Consider the following 20,274-nt stretch of genomic DNA (forward strand, 5'->3'; position numbering starts at 1 on the left):
CCAAACAGCGCAGCTACACATGGAGAAGCAATGGGACTCTTTTAACTAGGGGCGTTTTAATAACCAAACAAATTGTATGTTCAAATTGTCGTCCTCTTTAACTCAAAATCTTTTAATAAACAGTGATAATGGAACTGTGCTATAATCGCAATAATACACTCGAGGTTTGTGCTATAACATGTGTAATCCGTGCCTAGACCGCAGCACAGCAGGGCCAATATTACATGTTATAGCACTCCCTCTCATTGCTTAAGTTTGCTCTTGCTTTGTGTGGACAAGCATTATTCTGCTAAAAAAATCACCAGTTGGAAGTGCTGCAGTGATGCACAATACACGAGGCTGCAGGATGTCCTGCACATATTGTGTAGCTGTTAGTGTCCTTAATATCACTACTAGGGTAGACAAATACACTGCCTGGCCAAAAAAAATCAATGTCTCATTAGACAACACCTGTAATCATTTACATATCTACATGTTCTACATGTTCAGTTTTGCAGCAATCTGGGGTGTGTAATTTCTTGTCAGTAAGTGTATATTAAAGAGCCTGTTTCATTAATGTACAGGTGTGAAAACATCCTTAGAAAATTTTAGCTCCATTAAACTTTTTACCTTGAATAGCCAGGAAATCTTCCAGGGCGTTGGGCAGATAGTCCTCCCCTTGATGGTCATTGACTTGATTATCAAGCACATTTTGCTGATGCTGACGTACGTGATTTGGCCGCACGTGAAGTCGATGTCTGCTCCTGCAGTCGTAGTTGGACAGCAGCCTTTCCAAATCGTGGAGTTTGACTTTGAGTTTACTGACCTGAAGAAGAAGAACACAATCTATGTTAGCAAACTCAATTTTTTGTGTATTTATTGTGTTGTGAAAATGCTTTTGCTACTTATGGATTTTGTCACATGCAAATATGTCAAAGTGAATGATTGGTGTGATGCAGTGGATAACACCACTGTCCACCAGTGAGCTTCCATGTGGGAGACTGGGGTTCAATTCCAGGTCTGGGTGACTATTGGTGCTACACCAATGAGTCCTAACACTACATTGGCCCACCTCTGTAATAGAAATAATCTTGTAATATCCTCGCTCTGGATAAGAATGTCGGCTAAATACTATAAATGTTATGTGAAAATAATGAATGTTTTCAAAACAAAATGTAGTATAATATAAAAAAAAACAAACGTCAAACTCATTACACAGTTTAAAAAAGATTATTTAATATTTATATAGAAACCACACACATTTAGGTCCTGAAGCAGTTAAATATCTTCACATCATTGCACTACCACCACCATATTTAAAAACTAGCATAGTGTTCCTATTTTTAATCGTCACATTGGCTTTAAACCCAGCAGAATAATGTTTTTTTTTTTTTTGTCAAAAAGTGACCACAGGCTCGTTCTAAGTGAACTTCAGTATTAGGGGGGGTTACATTCAGCAGGGCAGGCTCTATTCAAGCCTGGCTGGATTTAATCAGTTGAATCTCATTATCGATTACATTTTGTTAATTTGCTGCTTGAGTAACTAAGGGCATGATTACTTTTTTACACGGGTGATTTGCATGTTGGAGGGCTTAGCTTCATAAATAAATTAAGTCATAATTAAAAATGTGTTTAGTGTTTGAGGATTCTTTTTGTACAATTTTGCAAAACAGCATTAATGTGATAAATATGCAATAACTATTTATGATGGAAAATTATGTTTTCTTGAGACCATGTAATCATATGAAATAATATCAAATGAAATTAAATTTGTTGAAAAAGTAAAAGTTTACTCAGTCTTGCTGTGTATACCCTTCCCCCATTCAAAACAAATGGAAAAAGTAGTTTAATATATAAAAACTTTGTAATTAATGATGTAATATTGTGATTAAGAGTAAAATAAAGGTTCCCAGCACACAATCTAGAAATATGATTAAATAAAAAAAATCATTATAAAAAAAATATTGTAGATTAATAATAGTCCTCCAACTATGAAAAAAAAAACAATCTGGGAGTATTTAATAAACAAAGATTTAGATTCCTCAAAGTAGGCACGTCTTGCTTAAATGACATCTTGGCATTTTCTCAGTCAGTTTTATAGGTAACAGTAGTGCACAGCTGGTCAATAGTTACTTGAATTACTTACAGAAAAAAAAAATATTTACTTGAATTTCTTAAAGAAAAAAAAAATACAAATGAAGGTCAGTCAATCCAAAAAAAATCAAGAACTTTAAAAGTATCCTCAAGTTGCAATTGCAAAGACCATTAAAAACGTTGATGATGGTGAAACTGGCACTCATCAGGACCGCCACAGAAAAGGAAGACCAAGAGTTATCTCTGGTCCACAGGATAAGTTTATAAAGGTTACCAGCCTCAGAAACCTAAAATTAACAGCTCCCAACATAAGAGATACCTAAACGCTTCACAGAGAATTTAGCTTTGTTTAACACTTCAAAGTTTTTACATGATTCCTTACGTATTCCTTCATAGTCTGGATGACTTCAGTATTATTTTTTACAACGTAGGTAAGAAAAATAAAAACATTGAATGAGAACATGTGTCCAAACTTTTGACTGGTACTGTATATAGCACAGATGTAACAATATTAGTTTGGTAAATGACTTCCGTTTGTGGAAAAATGCAATCAGAAAGATTTGGAAGAGAGATTTTCAGCAGTTTTTTTTTTTTAATGAGAAAAGAAAAGCATTAGCAGGTGCAATGACCTTCGAAGCACATTCACACGCTATGGTGCTATAGTGCTATGGTCCTGACAAATTGTCGATCATTACTACATTTATCACACCTTATTAACCTGGACCCAACCGAGGCGCGGCCTATCATTAAACTAGTTAAAATGCAACCTTTCCTTCCCACATATGCACATTCAAAATGACTTAGCAATTAGAAATGGAGTGCAAAGGCGGTGGGCATCAGCAGAATGCATCATGCTAGCTTAGACAAGGGAGGCGGTGGAGTGTGTGGGCGAGGGGAAAAAAAAGGAGTGCTTAGAGTGTTTGCAAGCATTCATTTAGAATAGAAAAATGGTGAAACTGGTGATTTTCCCTCACCTGAAGCCTCTAAAGCTGAAAGGTCCGTAATTGAGGCAGGGACGGAAAATGAGTGTTTGTTTTTTCACTCTGGATTATAAGCATTTGGCCTCAAATTTAAATACATGAACACCGGTCATCTGTTTGATTTTTTCTATAGAGAACTTTTATTGTTATAGCATTTTTATTCCTGGAATTGTACTGTGTGTTAAACATATGTAACACATGTAAAAGCCATGCACTGATTGCACTGTTATTTAATCCACTGTTATTTGAATATGGCACCTACATCCAACAGACAAAATTCAGTCAGTTGGTAAAATGTACAGTACTGTGCACCAAAGCAAATTACACTAATCCATTTATCTCAGCAATATGAATGTTTTTTTTACCTGAAAAAAGCACCACACATGATTGAAACAGATGCAAATAAACATAAATACAGTAAAATGTAACAAAAAATATATATATATTTTTTTTGACTAAATATGTTATATCCTGTGAGCCAAGCAGAAGAACAGAGTCTCGTTCCAGATTTCTCCTGGATGCTCCTCAGCCAGCATGTGTATATTATGTTCAGTTCCGTCAGCAGCTCACCTGATTTACCAAATTTACCAATTTACCAAACCTGGTGTTGATATGATGAGAAATAGAAATAGAAATACTGTGTCTCTATTAATCTCAGATGAGGAGAGATTAGGAGATGCTTTAAGGAAAACAGGGCTATAAAAGCTCTTCTCTTTGTAAAATTGCTGTTTGTATTTATTGTACTGCTGGTGTTTTACTGAGCTAATAAACACTTCCTTAACAGATAAGACACTTATTCCTGACTGAAATTCCCACAGGTGCCTAAAACATTTGCACAATACTGTATGTATTTATATATATATATATATATATATATATATATATATATATATATATATATATATATATATATATATATATATATATATTAGTATTTTAAATTTTTAATTGATTGTAATTAAGGGGAACTGTTCGAAAACAAGGAAAAAGGGTTTAGAGGTTCATTTGGTGAGTATTTTTTAAAAATGTGCCTCTTTAGAGAAACTCTGTTATCCTGATGGGAATATTATTTCTAGTGGTCTGTATTTAGAAAAAAAAATAAATAAATGTGAAAGCTTGTGTCACACATGCTTATATGATCTGCAAACATAAATGCATATAAATTAATGCTTTATTCTTGTGTCTGTCATTGTAATTATATCTGAAATCTTGGATGTGGAGTGGAGTGGATGAAGTTTCATTACCCACATAATGTAAATGACTGATCAACTCTGCTATTGTTTCATGATTTGGATTAGGAAGTGTTTAATATGGATATGTAGGCAAGGACACTGACAGCAGTGTTAAAAAAGGCCATTGGAGACATCTGCTTTGAAAATCCCAGAGATGTATATGATCAGGAAACTACTGAGTACTGTGGGAAACATATGGTAGTTTGACTTGTAATTTTCACAGGGGAGGAGTAAAAAACTAATTGGACTTGAGCCATATTTGGATTGAATTGCTTTATCAGGCATACATATATAGGAGGTATGATAAGTATAAAACCAAGACTGATCAAACATATGTGAAACAAAGGAAATTAACCCAATTCATTAGCTGCATTAGGCTAAAGAATATTTCTGCACATTTAAGTCCAACATTATGTACAATATACAGCCTGAAATGCCAACTCTTACATACTGTTTTTTTTATTTCCTGCTCATGAAGGGTAAGCAAAAAAGGTTTTATAGTTACAATTATGGTGTTATGTAATAATGGAACATGAGGGATTTGTATTGTGGGTGTAGTGTGGTGTGTTTGCCCAACCAGGTAACTGAACCCTAGTCTACTTTGCAACCTTTTTGGTGTTATGTGGAATCCTTGTTTCCACATAGCTATCAATACACTAGACATTTACCTGAACGTGGGGTGTAACATAGCAATGAGTATAGTAACCCTCTTTGCACGGGGTGTAAAATAGGACCCTGTGTGAATATTACAGGTGCTTTTTCATGTATATGAACTATTTTGCCAGTCAAAAACAGTTAAGTGTGTCAGTTCTGTATAGAACCAATGCCTTTATTAAAGAATCCTCAAAGAGCTTCTTTTATTAGGAGTGCAGCTCAATGAAACACATTGCAAATGTGAAAGTTGTCTGAAACAGATAAATGAACAATAAATGTCATGATAAAAAGTCAGTTAAAAGCTGGATTGCCATCCAACTACTCTGACACTTCAGGATGTGAAGATGTTTGAGAATTGAGAAGCACTGTAGATGCAGTTAAGTAAAGATTAAAAGTATCCACTTCAAACCACAAATGTACTTCACTCCAACTGAGTGGAACTACGTTGTAAGTGAAAATTAATCATGGATGACAGCAAGAGACGCGCCTGCTGTCACACCCTGGAGCCATTTCTCACCTTTTCACTTCATAGAACTGAAGTTGTGGTTTTGCATCATCTCAGTTGCAGTTCCTGAAGAGAAGTCCTTGTTGAGAAAAGCAGGCCTAAGGTCTGGCTGGCAGAGATGTGTTTGTGTGGCCTAATGGAAACGCCGTGTGGATATACCTTATCTGGCATTATCTGGATACCTGCAGCACGGAGTCATAACATAACCCTGGTGGAAGCTGTGAGCTGAATGGGTCTCGCAGGTGCAATAGCTGAACAGATGCTTTTAATGGCAGGACAGTCCCAAAGCATATGCAGGGTAATACCTGCATAGCTGGCAGTAAAAACTGAGGACATTTTCATTTTAAACAGTTTCAAGGGGGTCCTCTGCACTCCAGAATTACACTGCAGTGAAGAGCTGGCGGCTTCAGGGAAAATAGCTTTTTGTCCCACATTTTATTCTAAGCCAGCGTATGACTACAGCCTGATGGGTAATAATGAAATGATAGTGTTAATAATAAAAAATCAGACAATTAACCTGGAAGCAATTGGTGGGTAAAAATGCAACAATTAGATAATCTCCTTTTTTTAATTTGTACAGTATTTAATTTAATTTATACAGTATTTATGATATGTAGGTTGTGAATAATGGCAGCTTATAGCATCATAGACTGTACATAATGTGACAATTTTACTAAATTAACAATCTCAACAGCAAGTGTTAACTCGATAATATATATTATAATATTCCCAAAGCTCTCCTCATTAGGAATTATTTATAGTTGTCATAATTCAATATGTAATGATTTCAATTCAGTTATACCACAGTTAGTTCTGACCATGCAATTTGATTGGCTTTGAGGCGTAGCCTCTAATGATGCAGCACTTACAAGCCAAACAGCGCAGCTACACCAGAGCATCAATGGAACTATTTTAACTCACTGAGTTTTTTTTAAAACCAAACAGATTGTATTTTTTTCGTCCTTTTAAACTCAAAATCTTTCAGGTTAGTGCTATAATGTGTAATATTGGCACTGCTGTGCTGATCTACAACCACAGCACAGCAGTGCCAATATTACATGTTATAGCATTGCTTAAGTAAGTTGCTGATAAAATCATACAATAGAGAAATCTCAAACCAAGCTTTGTTTTGTACTTTCCTCAAAAGTGAACTTCATATAATTTTATTACTAATTTTTAACCCATTTTCTCCCAATTTATACAGCCGATTAGCCCACCCACTCATTAGGACTCCCCCTATCACTAGTGATGCCCCAACACCAACACCAGACTAGCACATGCCTCCTCCGATACTAAGTTAAGTAAACAAAACTGTCATTCTTAAAAAAAACATTTCCTTTTTTAAAGTCAAATGAGCGCTGGATGTTACTCTACACAGATTTCTCTCCTGAAAACTGTTTTTTTTTGGGAAAGTAAAGCACTTTTGTTCATTTATAGTACAGCTTAGATTTTCAGATTTCCATTATGGCAATAGCAGCTGACCACTAGCGCAAGCTGCAGTTAGCAGCTAATGCAGCCAGACAGCGCTATACTGAGGAACCCTGAGTGTTCCAGTAAGCCAGGGTGATATAAACTAGCTGACGGTTCTTCACACATAGCTTGTATTAAAATGGTAAACATGCAACATCTCTGAATGGCGAAAGAGCTAGAGCCTAGCGCGGTTAGCAGCTAATGCTAATACTGCTGCAGTCTTGGTGCTGTACAACTGAACTGAAACTCCTTCATAAGGCTACACTACAGCAGAGTAGCTTTACTGCTTCTTACAACCTGACTGGTAAAATTCATACATAAGGTGCACCGGATTATAAGGCGCACTGATGATTTGTGGGAAAATTAAAGGATTTTAACTGCGCCTTATAGTGCAAAAATACAGCACCTAATGCACCATGTCGTCGGGTCTTAGAATTAGTTCACATAGTTCAAAAAAGGTAAATTTGATGCATATTGTCTGTCATTGTCTGTACATAGCAGTGTGCCCCAAACTAATATGTTATTTTACTTGTTAACTACATTAGTCTTGTGGCTTTACTCTAAATCTAAAGCAGCAAACTTTAGACCCTGAACAATGTAGAATCTAACAGTCTGCCACAGTGATGCATACATTGACTGCAAACTATCCATGCTAATTAGCATAAACACTGTTTGCAAAAGAGGTCTCCCAGTGTATGTAAACCTCTGTGATTCTGAAATGCCTGCTAAGACTGCATGCACCATATGGCAGATGAAAAAGTAAATCCGGAGGTCAGTAGAACTTGGAAGATCTTGAATAATAATATATAAAAAGGGATTTATATAAGAAAATGGATATAAATGACGGTAGGGCTCATTTTTCATGTTAATGTTCACGCATTAATCATTCACCATTAACCCCTAATCATACTGGATATATATGATTCCCCAGACCTTCATAATTAACATATGTAACATTAATAAAGATAAAAAATCACCCATTGTCTTTTCTCCCTCGTCTCAGCAAATGATGTTTTTAATGCCTGCCGTGACCTAATTTTACTACCTAGGTGATAATTAAAAAAAAAAAACAAAAAAAAAAAACTCTTCTCTTGAGATAATCATGCTGAGGGGTTAAGTCACAGGTTCTATTATTCAGATTAACACTGATAGATTTCTTTCAGTCCAATTGCAGGCTGATAATTGGCTGTGAAATATGCTACTGCATTATGAGTAGAAAAATAGAAGTTAGAGGGCTGGACCCTTATTCATATAATAGAAAATCATTAATTTTAGAATGGTAATTGATCTAATATATACATATGTTTTTTAAAACCTAGACATTTAAGCATCATTTAAAATTGTAAATTTAGTTTACATAACTAAACAAATAAAACTGAAAGAAATATGTTTCAACATAAGTTTAAAAATATAATAAACACAAATGTACAGCCCTCGTGAGGAAAACAAATGATTAGACCATCATTAGAGAGGACAAAAAGAGGTAAAAGGGGTAGGGTATCACCATGAGTGATACCAGTAAAAGAATATCCAGACAAACAAAGAAACCCTGAAGATGACGCACATCACACAGCTGAAAGAATTCTGCACAAAGGAGTGGAAAAAAAACTTTCTCAAAGTTAATGTCAGAGACATGTATTTGGTAATAGTTTTTTTTTAGCCAAAGTAGTAGCTAACTCAACAGCCAACTCAACAGGGAAATTTACAATTTATGTTTGAAAGAAATACTTCCATTTCATTTGCTTAGTTATATAAGCTATGTCTTTCAATACTGTTTAAATGTAGCTCAGATGTTCATATGATTATGTTTAAAAAGAAAACAATAATAGTCAACAATAGTAGTCGGCAACAATAGTAGTCAGAAACAGGAAGGAGGAAAACAACAAAAGAAACGCTTCGTAGAAGAGCTAGCAAAATAAATTCAAATTAAACTCTGCGAAGAGCTAAGGAAACAGAGGGTATTTATACTAAAATAGACCAGGAATAAGTAATCAGAAGCTGGTAGAGTGTGATTGCCGTAGCCATAATCTCCAGTCAAAGTTTTTTTTTTTTAATTCTACTTTTTATATATTACCTTCGAGACCTCCGAGAGCCCTCTGGATTACCTATGATAACCGTGAGCAATTAAAGACTTCATTTGCGAGCTCAAAACTGACTCCTTCTCATTCTCACCCTGGCCGTCCCGCCACCATTCTTGCTTTGCCTCGAGAGGTTCACGGTGCTTCCATTCTCTACTTAACAGCCATCCAGTCTAAAGCGCTGTGATCGGGGAGCGTGTATTTGCATTTTCAGTGCGAGTGTGGGTGGCATCTGTTTCGCTAACATTGTGCACACATTGCTGTTTCACAAACAAGAGCCACCTCGATGCGCTCGCTTCTCTCTCAATGGGGAAATGAAGCTACATGCCTCAGTAATTCTCTATTGTTGGGAGACAAAGACCAGCTTGGCTGGAAAGCACTCTTGGCAGTGGGTGATAGTGGGGTGTCTGAATAGCATGCCGTTTTAGCCTCAACGCTAGCTAAATGATGAGCAGTGCTAAAGCTCAGCGCTAGAAGGGATAGATAAGTGCTAAATAGGTACAGTGGATGGTTAGGGATATTTGGGTGTCATTGATACAGTAAGGAGGGAATTGTGAAGGTGTGCACAATATGTCTGGTGCCACTTTATTAGAAACACCTACCTTGTTCCCCTTCTTCTTGAAATATTTATCAGTTTATTATTAGCCTTGTAGGTTTACACATGGTAAAGGTAAAACTTTGTTCTAAAAGCAATTTAGTCACAAATTCTCAAAAAACTCACAGTTTAGTTAATTTCATCAGTTCTAATTACTCAACCCACTCATTATGACTCCCTCATCACTAGTGATGCCTCAATATCAGGAGGGTAAAGACTAGCACATGCCTCCTCCGATACATGTGAAGGCCACCACCACCTTTTTTCTAACTGCTGCTGAAGCAGCATTGCTGAGTAGCATCACAGTGCGCTCGGAGGAAAGCGCAGTGACTCAGTTTCTATACAGCTCACAGACGCCTTGTGCTAAGCGACATCACCCTTTGGAGCAATGAGGGGAGAGAGTGCCATCTATTACCCACCCAGAAAGAGCACAACATAGGACAGGGGTCCCCAATTACATTTTCCTAAGGGCCACATTCAGCCAACACCACAAAAGCAAGGGCCATTGCATTAGTCGCATAATGTTAGCTAATTAGACAGATAGTACAACAGCTATTTGTTTGCTGTTTTAGTGGATGTCATTAATTAGGTATATGAACTGCAGCTGCATTATTTTACCCTCCCTTCAATGAGAGAAGTGACAGCGGTGGGTTAAAACAAGAGACCTGAAGTTGGGGTGGTGCTCTGTAGTTGCAATGCGAAGACACTGCTCTAGGTGGACTGGAAAGTCTGATTCTGTCCTGGCTTTTGATGATGTTCATTAAAAAAAATGATAACTCACATATATAGGTGGGGGAAATATTGGGAGAAGTAGCATTGCAACCTGTCTTGCTGGCTGAACGAGAGGGTACTGACTGCAGCCTGCGGGAAGGCAGGGTTGGACGTCCAACGCGTCCAGTCCCACCCACTTGTCCGCGTCATGTCTTAGTTCCGACTCTGAACGGAAGTAAACAAAGAACAGGGCTTTTAGCGGTTGTATTTTTTTCGGACTTTTTATTGTCCAACTTTGCCTTCCCGCAGGCTGCAGTCAGTTCTAGTTGGGCCGTTGTCTGCACTGCTCTGCTTTCGTATTTTGTCCGGATAGTTTGCTCCTATCCGGCCCGCGGGCCGCCTATTGGGGAACCCTGACATAGGAGGTCGCTATCTCCACAGTTCTGATTTCTGTGCTCACCTGTTTTCTATTGGCCATTAGTTTTTCTGGCATTTTGATGTCTTTCTGTATTTTTGACCTTGATTTTGGATTTGCCCTTATCTGTATCGGTTGATTTTGACTGTTTTTTTGGATTAATAAACCTTGGATCCTCATTTTATGTTGGTCTGATAAATACTTTTTACTGTGCAGCTACTAAATCCATCCATTGGTACACCATTAATCAGGTATGACATTTTGACATCGTTATCAATGTGAAACGACCCCCCATAGAATCATCACTGAGCAGATTTGGAAAACTCAATGTCAAATAATAAGTGCTGATGGGTATTAATGACAATTTGCACACTTTTGGCCACTCTTCTTTAGAAAACTTTGCATATATATACAGCTCTGGAAAATATTAAGAGACAACATCAGTTTCTGAATCAGTTTCTCTGATTTTGTTATTTATAGATATATGTTTGAGTATAATGAACATTGTTGTTTTATTCTATAAACTACGGACCACATTTCTCCCAAATTCCAAATAAAAATATTGTCATTTAGAGCATTTATTTGCAGAAAATTAGAAATGACTGAAATAACAAAAAGATGTCAAGCTTTCAGACCTCAAATAATGCAATGAAAACAAGTTTTATATATTCATATATTCATAAAGTTTTAAGAGTTCAGAAATCAATATTTGGTTGAATAAGCCTGTATTTTAATCACAGTTTTCATGCATCTTGGCATGTTCTCCTCCACCAGTCTTACACACTGCTTTTGGATAACTTTATGCCACTCCTGGTGCAAAAATTCAAGCAGTTCAGTTCGATTGAATGGCTTGTGATCATCTATATACCTCTGTGATTATATTCCAGTGGTTTTCTAATTTGGTAAAATTATAGAAACTGGTGGTTTTCTCTACCCCATCATTAAACGTGAGGTGTGCAAGAACTCCAGCAACACTGACACAGTGCTGTGGCTGATACAATAATGCCTGTACAACATTCACAACCATACTGCTACTCTTTTGGTGTGAATGCAGTGCTGAAAATGGTTCTCCACTTTAATGGTCCAGTGCTGGTCCTACAGTGATCCCTTTACAATGATGGATGGTGTAGGGGGGCTGATAATTGTCTAACTCCAACTCCAACACACACACACACACACACACACACACACACACACACACACGTACCTGGTCTCTGATGAGACTGTAGCACACCGGGCACTCCTCACACTGGTGGGTCACATGGTTGAGGTAGTGGTTCAGCTCACATTTGTCACACTTATAACCCACAAAGCCTTGGCGGCAAGGACAAGTCCCATTCTCATGGCACTGCATGGAGGATGAACCCATGGGGTCACAGTTACATGCTGTAATATAACAGAAAGAACGACAGACCGACATATAGACATACAGACAGAATGGAAGTTTTAGATTATTGGGGCATAATAACTTCAACCTGAAAAAAAAATGTTTTCCAAAAAAAAAATGTAGTAAACTATCCGTGTGTATACATAGTCCTTTTGCCCCAGTGTCGGTGTCGCTTCCTGTACATGTTTCTGTCTGTTAGATTGTTAGATGTTTTTTTTGTTTCTATTTAGTGTATTCCTTGTTTCTATAGTTTGGTCCGCTTTCCGCGTCCTTCTCTGACGCGACCTGACATTATGCCTGGGAAACTGCCCCATTATATTTAAACAACTTAACTGAGTCAAGGCAATACGATGAGTTGAGTAAATAATTAACATAACCAAAGTTAACATTAACATACTATTAAAAATGTACATGATGTGGGTGAACTCACACACAAACACTGTGCCTTAATGCTGCTGCTGCACCTATAGCTAACCATTATGTCATCATTATGCATTACTTATTGTGCTAAATGGCCTTTTGAAACATTTAAGTCTGATTAATGTTAATGAAATATTGATTTTCCATTCACTTAAATTCCAATTCCCAGTTTAACTCACTAACAAGCAAGTAATTGTATTTAAATGGTAACTCTTGCAAATAAAAACACAGAAAATGTTCATTTAGCCCACAATGTCTGATCTACAGCTGTAATGAAAGGCTAATAAAAATCAATCCGTAAATAAATCAGAATTGGAGTTGGTAATAAAAAGATCCTGGTAAGTGCATCCGACTTTCCACATTCAGACGCTTAGGCCGCGCTCAGAATACAGAGTGTTTCCACTAAAAAAAAACCTCCATCTGTAACAACAGCAATCTGTCTGTGATCAGTCTTTATATAGACTGTAATTTTGTATTTTGAGCACAATGTGCTCTATCCTCTGAATGCAGCTTTATTGAGTAGCATGGCTCTATAGAAGCACTGCAATTATTCTGGAACATATTGTGATTGAAATAAACCGTGCAATATATACCTTATATGTACAAATGTTTGTACACATAAGTGCAGCCCTTGTAATGAATGCATTCAGAAGCTTTAGGTTGCAACCACTGTCAATAAGTTGTGGAGCTGTGGAAATTCTCTCTAAAATGTTCTCTAAAATTATGATGCTCCAGTCAATACATGTAGGAGGAGTTGGGGAGTTTGGGATGAGGGGGTGTGCTGATCATACAACAAACTGACCATACTAATGCTCTTCTCTCAGAATGTGAAATAAATCAAATCCTTACAGCAAGGCTCCAAAATATAGTAAATAAAACCCTTTTTTAGGACCCATGATTTGGGAAGAAAAAATAAATGAGCAGATAATGCCTAATACTCCTAATACTTTTGTCTTTATAGTTTATTTTAAATGTACTGAATGTATAGTACCAGTCAAAAGTTTGGGCACACCTTCTCATTCAATGTGTTTATTTTTTTCCTACACTGTAAATTAACGAAACATTCTTCCAGACTTTGAAGAAACACATAAGGAATCAAATAGTAACTTAGAAGTGTTAAACAAACCAAAATACTCTACAGTGAAGCATTTGGGTGTCTTTTATCTGAGGTGCTGTTAACTTGCGGTTTCTAAAGCTGGTAACTCCGATGAACTTATCCTGTGCAACAGAGGAAACTCTTGGTTTTCCTTTCCTAGTCCTGATGAGAGCCAGTTCCATCATAAGTGCGACTGCACTTGAGAAAACCTTCTATACGTTCTTCTAAGTTTTTCGGATTGACTGACCTTTATTTCTTAAAGCATTTTTTTTCTTAATCCATAACATGGATTAGAACATCACTCAAATAGGGCTATTCACTGTAAACCAACTCTACCTCTTCACAACTTTACTACTGGTGCTTATAGACCTCATTTCTAAGATTTTGAAAAGGTGCTCATTTTTAAGAATGTAAAACATAAAACATATTCTGGTTTGTTTATCTCTTTTTTGGTTACTAAATAAGTCCATGTGTTGCTCTTCATAGTTTGGATGACTTTAGTTTTAAGAACAGTTTAAACTAATGAAAAAAACACTGAATCTCAAGTGTGTCCAAACGTTTAACTGGTATTGTATGTTAAGTAACTAAAAAAGTCATATTTTTGATTTCTTGAAGCTTAGATTTCTTTCTTAGCTATTAATCCTAATGCAGAAACTATGGTACATTGTTTGGTAAGCATATCTTGTGGGGTTCTTTTTTGGAGCCAATAGAATTGATTCATATTGCAGCAGAAATGTATTTATGAAAGTGATAAAGTGTGTGTAAGAGGTTACTGTCCAATTTCCTGTTGTTCAACCTTAAACTAAGTGATGTACCACTGTGTATTTACTGTATTGTAGTTTGTATTCTCCTGCAGTGTATTGCTATTTCCAATTCCTTTACCCGTGAAACAACTAACAATAAAACATTTACAGTAGAATTCTAACAGTGGCTTTATGTTTTTGAGAATGGTAGCATCAGTCTGCATTATCTACAGACTACAGAAGATAACTGTGTACCTCTGCAGCCTCTGGAAGAAAAGCCGAAGAAGCCCATTCGACAAATGTCACACTGCTTGCCCTCCACACCTGTCCGACATGTACACTGGCCTGTGATTGGGTGACAAGCTGGAGAGGAGGAGCCAACGGGGTTACAATTGCACCTGTAAAAGAGAAAAAATACAAGCACATCATTTCACTGTTGTGAAATGTATAATATAAACCATAAGAGCACAAATAAAAAAAAATATATATTTTTGTTCTTAACAAATTCATATTAAAGATACTATTAACATGTTTGAGGCTGATCAGTGTTCTGCCTGAAAAACATGAATCAAATTTGTAAAATAGTGAAATTAAGAGCATAAGCCAAGTGCCTGTAAATAACCTTAAGAAATGGGAAATCCTGCCCTAATATGCTTTAGTCAAGTTATTGACTGTTTATCTACTATGACTTTCTAATTGTAGTTCTGAAATTTGCTGTGATGACACAGTTTGCACTTGGTCACCTGATCAGTCTTGAATATCAGGATTATTTTAGGACCAAACTGAGTGTAAACACACCAAAAACACATTTAAAACAGACACAAATCGGAGGTGCATTTTCTGATAACAAGCAATCTTATCAATTTACAAACAAATTTAAGAACGACGTAACTTTAAGAACGGGAATTTTTCGCCTGTCTCTCAAAAGCCTTCTTAATCTAAAAAGCTAGGAACCAGTGTTATAAACTTAATTGCTCTGCCTCTGGAAAGACACCACCGGTCGAAAAACTATATAAATATAGAAGCCTAAAATATGCTTTTAATGAATTTAATATTGTAATATCACTGCTAATCTTTAACACTTTAATTAGGATAAATCATGTTTCACGTGAATTCAATTATTTAGCACAAAGCCCATTTTATGGACAATTTATGGACATGTTTTATTTTATTTTCTGTTAAATATCCATAACACAACATAACATAAAAAAAATATATTTTTTTTTAACAAAAAAATAATAATACTTGAAAAGTAAAAAGTACATATAAATGCTTAAATGACAACCCCTCTAAATGTCTAAGTCTAAGGAGTTAATAGATTACATAGTCAAATATATATCTCTCCAATACAGACATTAACTGAATTGACCAGGTGTTAATCTTATAGATATCCATTAATTTTTAGTTCTGTTGTGTTAACCAAATGAGTCACACTGATAATAATCGAATAGATGGAAACAGGACAGTGTAGAGATGTTGTGTGCTGTGTGTAACGCATACAGTAACTCACCTCTCACAGCCCACGCCTGGCTGCAGATTGAAGTAGCCAGCTTGGCACTGTCCACAGTCTCGGCCGGTCACATGATTCAAACACATACATCGTCCTGTGTCGGGGTCACACTCGTTTGATAATCCAAACGTGCCGGCGGGGTAACAGTCACACGCTAAGAAGCCAAAAAACTGAGATTAAAACACATATAAACAGCAAAGCAGAGCTTTTTGAAGGATAAAGTTCCTTTGAATTGGAATGCTTACACTTTCCAGTGTAACAAAATTACACCGGTTGCTTTGATTCATTCTCTGTTCAAGTCATTTAAATGCTGTTTCTCTGGGTTGTGTCAGTAATTTGTTTAGATTTTTATTCAGGGTCGAACTACAGTATATTTAAAAAGGTTTTTAATCACATATGTACCAATTCCTATCAAGATCAGTCAGCTACTGGACATTGTATACGTACATTTAATGTCTGTGCACAGAATAGTGTCATCAGTAGGTGATAAAAAAATTAAAAGCTTGCAAATTCTGCTAATTATTTCTTTTTTTATATTTGTTTTTACCTAGTGAAGTGTTCTTATTCTTTTTTTCATTTACTCTTCCAGGTACAGTTGCAAGAAAAAGTATGTGAACCCTTGGATACTTGGATTTCTGCATAAATTGGCCATTAAATGTGCTCTGATCTTCATCTAAGTCACAACAATAGACAAACACAGTCCACAAAACATTCACAGTGAGAATGGAAAAAAAGTGTGTGAACCCCTAGGCTATTGACTTTTCTAAGAGCCAATTGGGCCCAGGAGTCAGCCAACCTGGATTCCAATCAATGTGATGAGACTGGATGTTTTGATTAAAGCTGCCCTGCCCTATAAAAAAAACACACACCAGTTTTGGGTTTGCTGTTCTTAAGAAGCATTACTTGATGTGAATCATGCCTCACACAAAAGAGCTCTCAGAAGACCTACATTCAAAAGTTGTTTACAAAAGTATCTCTAAAAGCCTTTATGTTCATGTGTCCATGGTAAGACAGAAGGTCTACAAATGGAGAAAGTTCAGCACTGTTGCTACTCTTCCTAGGCGTGTTTGCGGTCGTCCTGTAAAGATGACTGCAAGATGCACAGCACAGAATGATCAATGAGGTGAGGAAGAATCCTAGAGAGTCAGCTGAAGACTTACAGAAATCTCTGGCACAGGCTAACATTTTTGTTGACAAATCTCTACAATAAGGAAAACTTTAAACAAGAATAGAGTTCATGGGAGGACACCACGGAGGAATGTGCTGTTAAAAAAAAAACATTGCTGCACATTTGAAGTTTGCAAAAGAGCAAATGAATGTTCAACAGCAGTACTGGCTAAATATACTGTGGACAGATGAAACCAAAATTGAGTTGTTTGGAAGGAACACACCACACTATGTGTGGAGAAAAAAAGGTAAAGCACACCATCATCAAAACCTCATCCCAACTGTGAGATATGGTGGAGGGAGCATCATGGTTTGGGTGCTTTGCTGCCTTTTTTTGTGTGGTATTAGTTTAAGCAGACTGTGTTTGTCTATTGTTGTGACTTAGATGAAGATCAGAACACATTTAATGACCAATTTATACAGAAATTCAAGTAATCCCAAAGGGTTCACATATTTTTCTTGCAACTGTTTAAAAACCGGAATATCCTACAGTTTGTTAATTTGTCTGAATAATAAAAAATATATATAACATTTTTTAATTTGGCTTGTTTAGTTTTTTTTACACAGGTAAATAATCAAACAAACCAAAACGCAACACAACAAACCACGTGAGAATGTTATCTCTGGTTATGGGTCATATCTGTGTTGGGCTGAAGAAAAACAGTAAATACAGGAAGAAGATCCTTTGTTCTGGACTAGTGCAAATTTCTGAACAATTAAACATGAAGCTGTAATAATTATCATGCTTGATTTCTTAACTGGTTTTAAAACTGCAGGTGTGAAAACAGCCTTAAAACCAGCAAACTATCGATCAGTAGCTTAAGATCTGTTTAAACAAGTTAAAAATGTCTGCATATAAAATAAGCAATATTAAAATTTTGATATAGCAGTCTTAAAATATGGATGATTTACTTGCCAGGAAATTATTTCTTGAGATAAATGGTTTTGAAAGCTTAGCACAACTGCTTCAATTAAACTAAAGCATTCAAGGCTACCTCTTTAATTACTTCCATCATAAATGTGCTCACATTCAGAGGAGCATTGATTTCTCTAAAGGCAGAATATTGATTAATTCCAAGTATCTACGTATCCAACATTTATAAGGCTACTGCAGTGTGAAGTATGTTCCATGTTTATATACTTAGATTCTGGTATTTTGTGGTATTTTGCGACACAATAAAAAAAAAAGATAAATAAATGTTCTTTATGTTCCTTGCATTAAAATAATAAATCTATGTAACAACAGCTGTGATAAATCGCATTAGAGAAGGATAGTAGATTAAACAACAGAGCCAGTTGCTTTGTGCTTCAGCATTAGAGGATTAAGGACACTTTAAAATGGTAAATAACCTCTTAAAATAAAGGGATTACAGAAGTTCTTTTGTATCTTTAAGATGCCAAATCACTTTTCCTCAAGCAGTGTATTTAGACTTTATAGAATTATTTCAAAAACACAGACATCACCAGACTCAGACTTACGTTTGCACTTTTGGGAAGGCCCGAGGGTGCTGTCTAGAGCACTGCCAAAGAAACCCTTTTGGCATCTTTCACAGTGATCACCAGCTGTGTGTCCTAAGCATTTCAGGCAGTGTCCGGTCACATGATCACATATACCCACTGAATTGGGGTCTATGTTCCCGTTACACTCACACCTCACACACGGCCGGACCACGCCATCCTGGCCCAGGGGGTTGCCGTAGAAACCGTCCTCACACAACTCACACCTTGTCCCTGAAAATGTAGCACACAGTTAGAAACTGATATGGTGTTACAGATGGTCAAAATACAAAAAATTGGTCAATACCAAAAAAGCTAGCAAACAAAGGGGCTAAGCAAGAGAGAAGTCAAAAAGGCAAAAAAAAGTCAGAAACAAATGGTCAAAAGACAAAAGAAACGCAAGGTAGAAGTGCTATGCAAGATGGATTTAATACCAGGCAAGTAGTGTGTGCAAGCATGAGCTATTTATAGTAAAGAGTCCAGGTGTGTGCAATCAATAGCATGGTGAGCCGGAATGCCGATGCGTCACGTGATCTGGCATGTCTCGAGGGTTGAGCCCAGGTGCATCATGCATCATGGGAAATGGAGTATGTTTCTCGAGCATTAGAGTCTGTGGCAGACAGACAGATAGTGACAGGGCTGACAAACAACCCTGATCATAAGTCATAATAGTTAGTGGCGTAGACTTTAACCCAAAAGAGTCCATGGTGATGTATGTGTCACAGACCCTTTAAAAGACCTGTAATGTTATTTACAGCACTCTCTCCTTTACTTTAACTCATGAATTTCCTAAGTGAAATATACTAAACATCTTGAGAGCATCATTACAGGACAGTGTTTATATGTGTGTTTTTTCATCTGAGTGTCATTTGAGATAAAATTAACTTATAATTTCAGGCAATATCAATAACAATTGGCAAATTGTTGTGTTATTTGTGTTACATCAGGATTTAAATCTTACAATACTTATAGTAAATTTATGAGATACTCACTAAATTGATCTGATTCAATTTTGAACTTTTGAATGTATCAATATTCAGAAATGGGCTTGGGCTCATATGGGTTAAGGTGTTAACCACTGTTAACTCTCAGGGCCCTGTTTTAGCGATCAACTGCTCTCGTAATGACAAAAAAAGTATGTTTTGCGCTGCTTGTGCTAATTCTCTTAATTAACCATGGGTGTGTTTTGGGCATAACATGAAATAAACTAATCAGTGTGTCACTTGCCATTTCCTTTAAGAGTCAGATGTGCTCTGACATTGGTGGACTGGTATTTTAACGGCGCAGTGCTTCTGCGCTTCTCAGCAGAGGAAACTGACCTGAGAAGGTGTGCCAGCAGCTTTTTTTATGGGAACAACCATGTTATTGTATTCTGCATTCCGTTTATTGTAGATGTAAAAGTTGGGTTTGTGCACTGCAGCGTGTGCTTGTGTGTGTGTAACGAACAGGGGTGCGTTGCAAAGATAGCAATTCATGTCTAATGGTTGACTGTTGTCAGGGTTTACATTAGTCAGTGGCGCACCTGTGTTTTCTATTGCCAAGATAACCATATGCCGGAAATGAATCTGAACACACCTCACTTTCAGACCACCAGATATATTCATAAGCTTCTTTGCTATTTAAACAAATCAGGTGAAAGCTTTGTAAATATACTATTGGTGAAGTGTAAGATAGCAAAGAGCATCACATCGTGTCCTGCACAGGGAGTAAGATAGAGTCCTCAATATTACTCCTATTAGTT

The 20,274-nt window shown here is 36.6% G+C and overlaps 1 protein-coding gene across 2 annotated transcripts in view; it reads right to left on the minus strand.

Annotated features, from left to right (window-relative positions):
• Positions 1-20,274, minus strand: part of lamc3 (laminin, gamma 3) — a 230,736-nt gene that overhangs the window by 17,022 nt on the left and 193,440 nt on the right. For both annotated transcript variants that reach the window (XR_007437948.1, XM_007259638.4), the window contains exons 14-18: positions 18,516-18,767; positions 15,870-16,023; positions 14,615-14,757; positions 11,921-12,099; positions 610-805 (exon numbers count right to left, since the gene is read on the minus strand). Coding sequence is in view for 1 of the 2 variants with exons in the window: in XM_007259638.4 (XP_007259700.3) it covers positions 610-805; positions 11,921-12,099; positions 14,615-14,757; positions 15,870-16,023; positions 18,516-18,767 (924 nt within the window). In the remaining variant the exon portion in view is untranslated. The remainder of the gene's footprint in view (positions 1-609; positions 806-11,920; positions 12,100-14,614; positions 14,758-15,869; positions 16,024-18,515; positions 18,768-20,274) is intronic.

This window comes from Astyanax mexicanus, chromosome 1 (assembly GCF_023375975.1).
Source record: "Astyanax mexicanus isolate ESR-SI-001 chromosome 1, AstMex3_surface, whole genome shotgun sequence".
NCBI classification, from domain to species: domain Eukaryota; kingdom Metazoa; phylum Chordata; class Actinopteri; order Characiformes; family Acestrorhamphidae; genus Astyanax; species Astyanax mexicanus.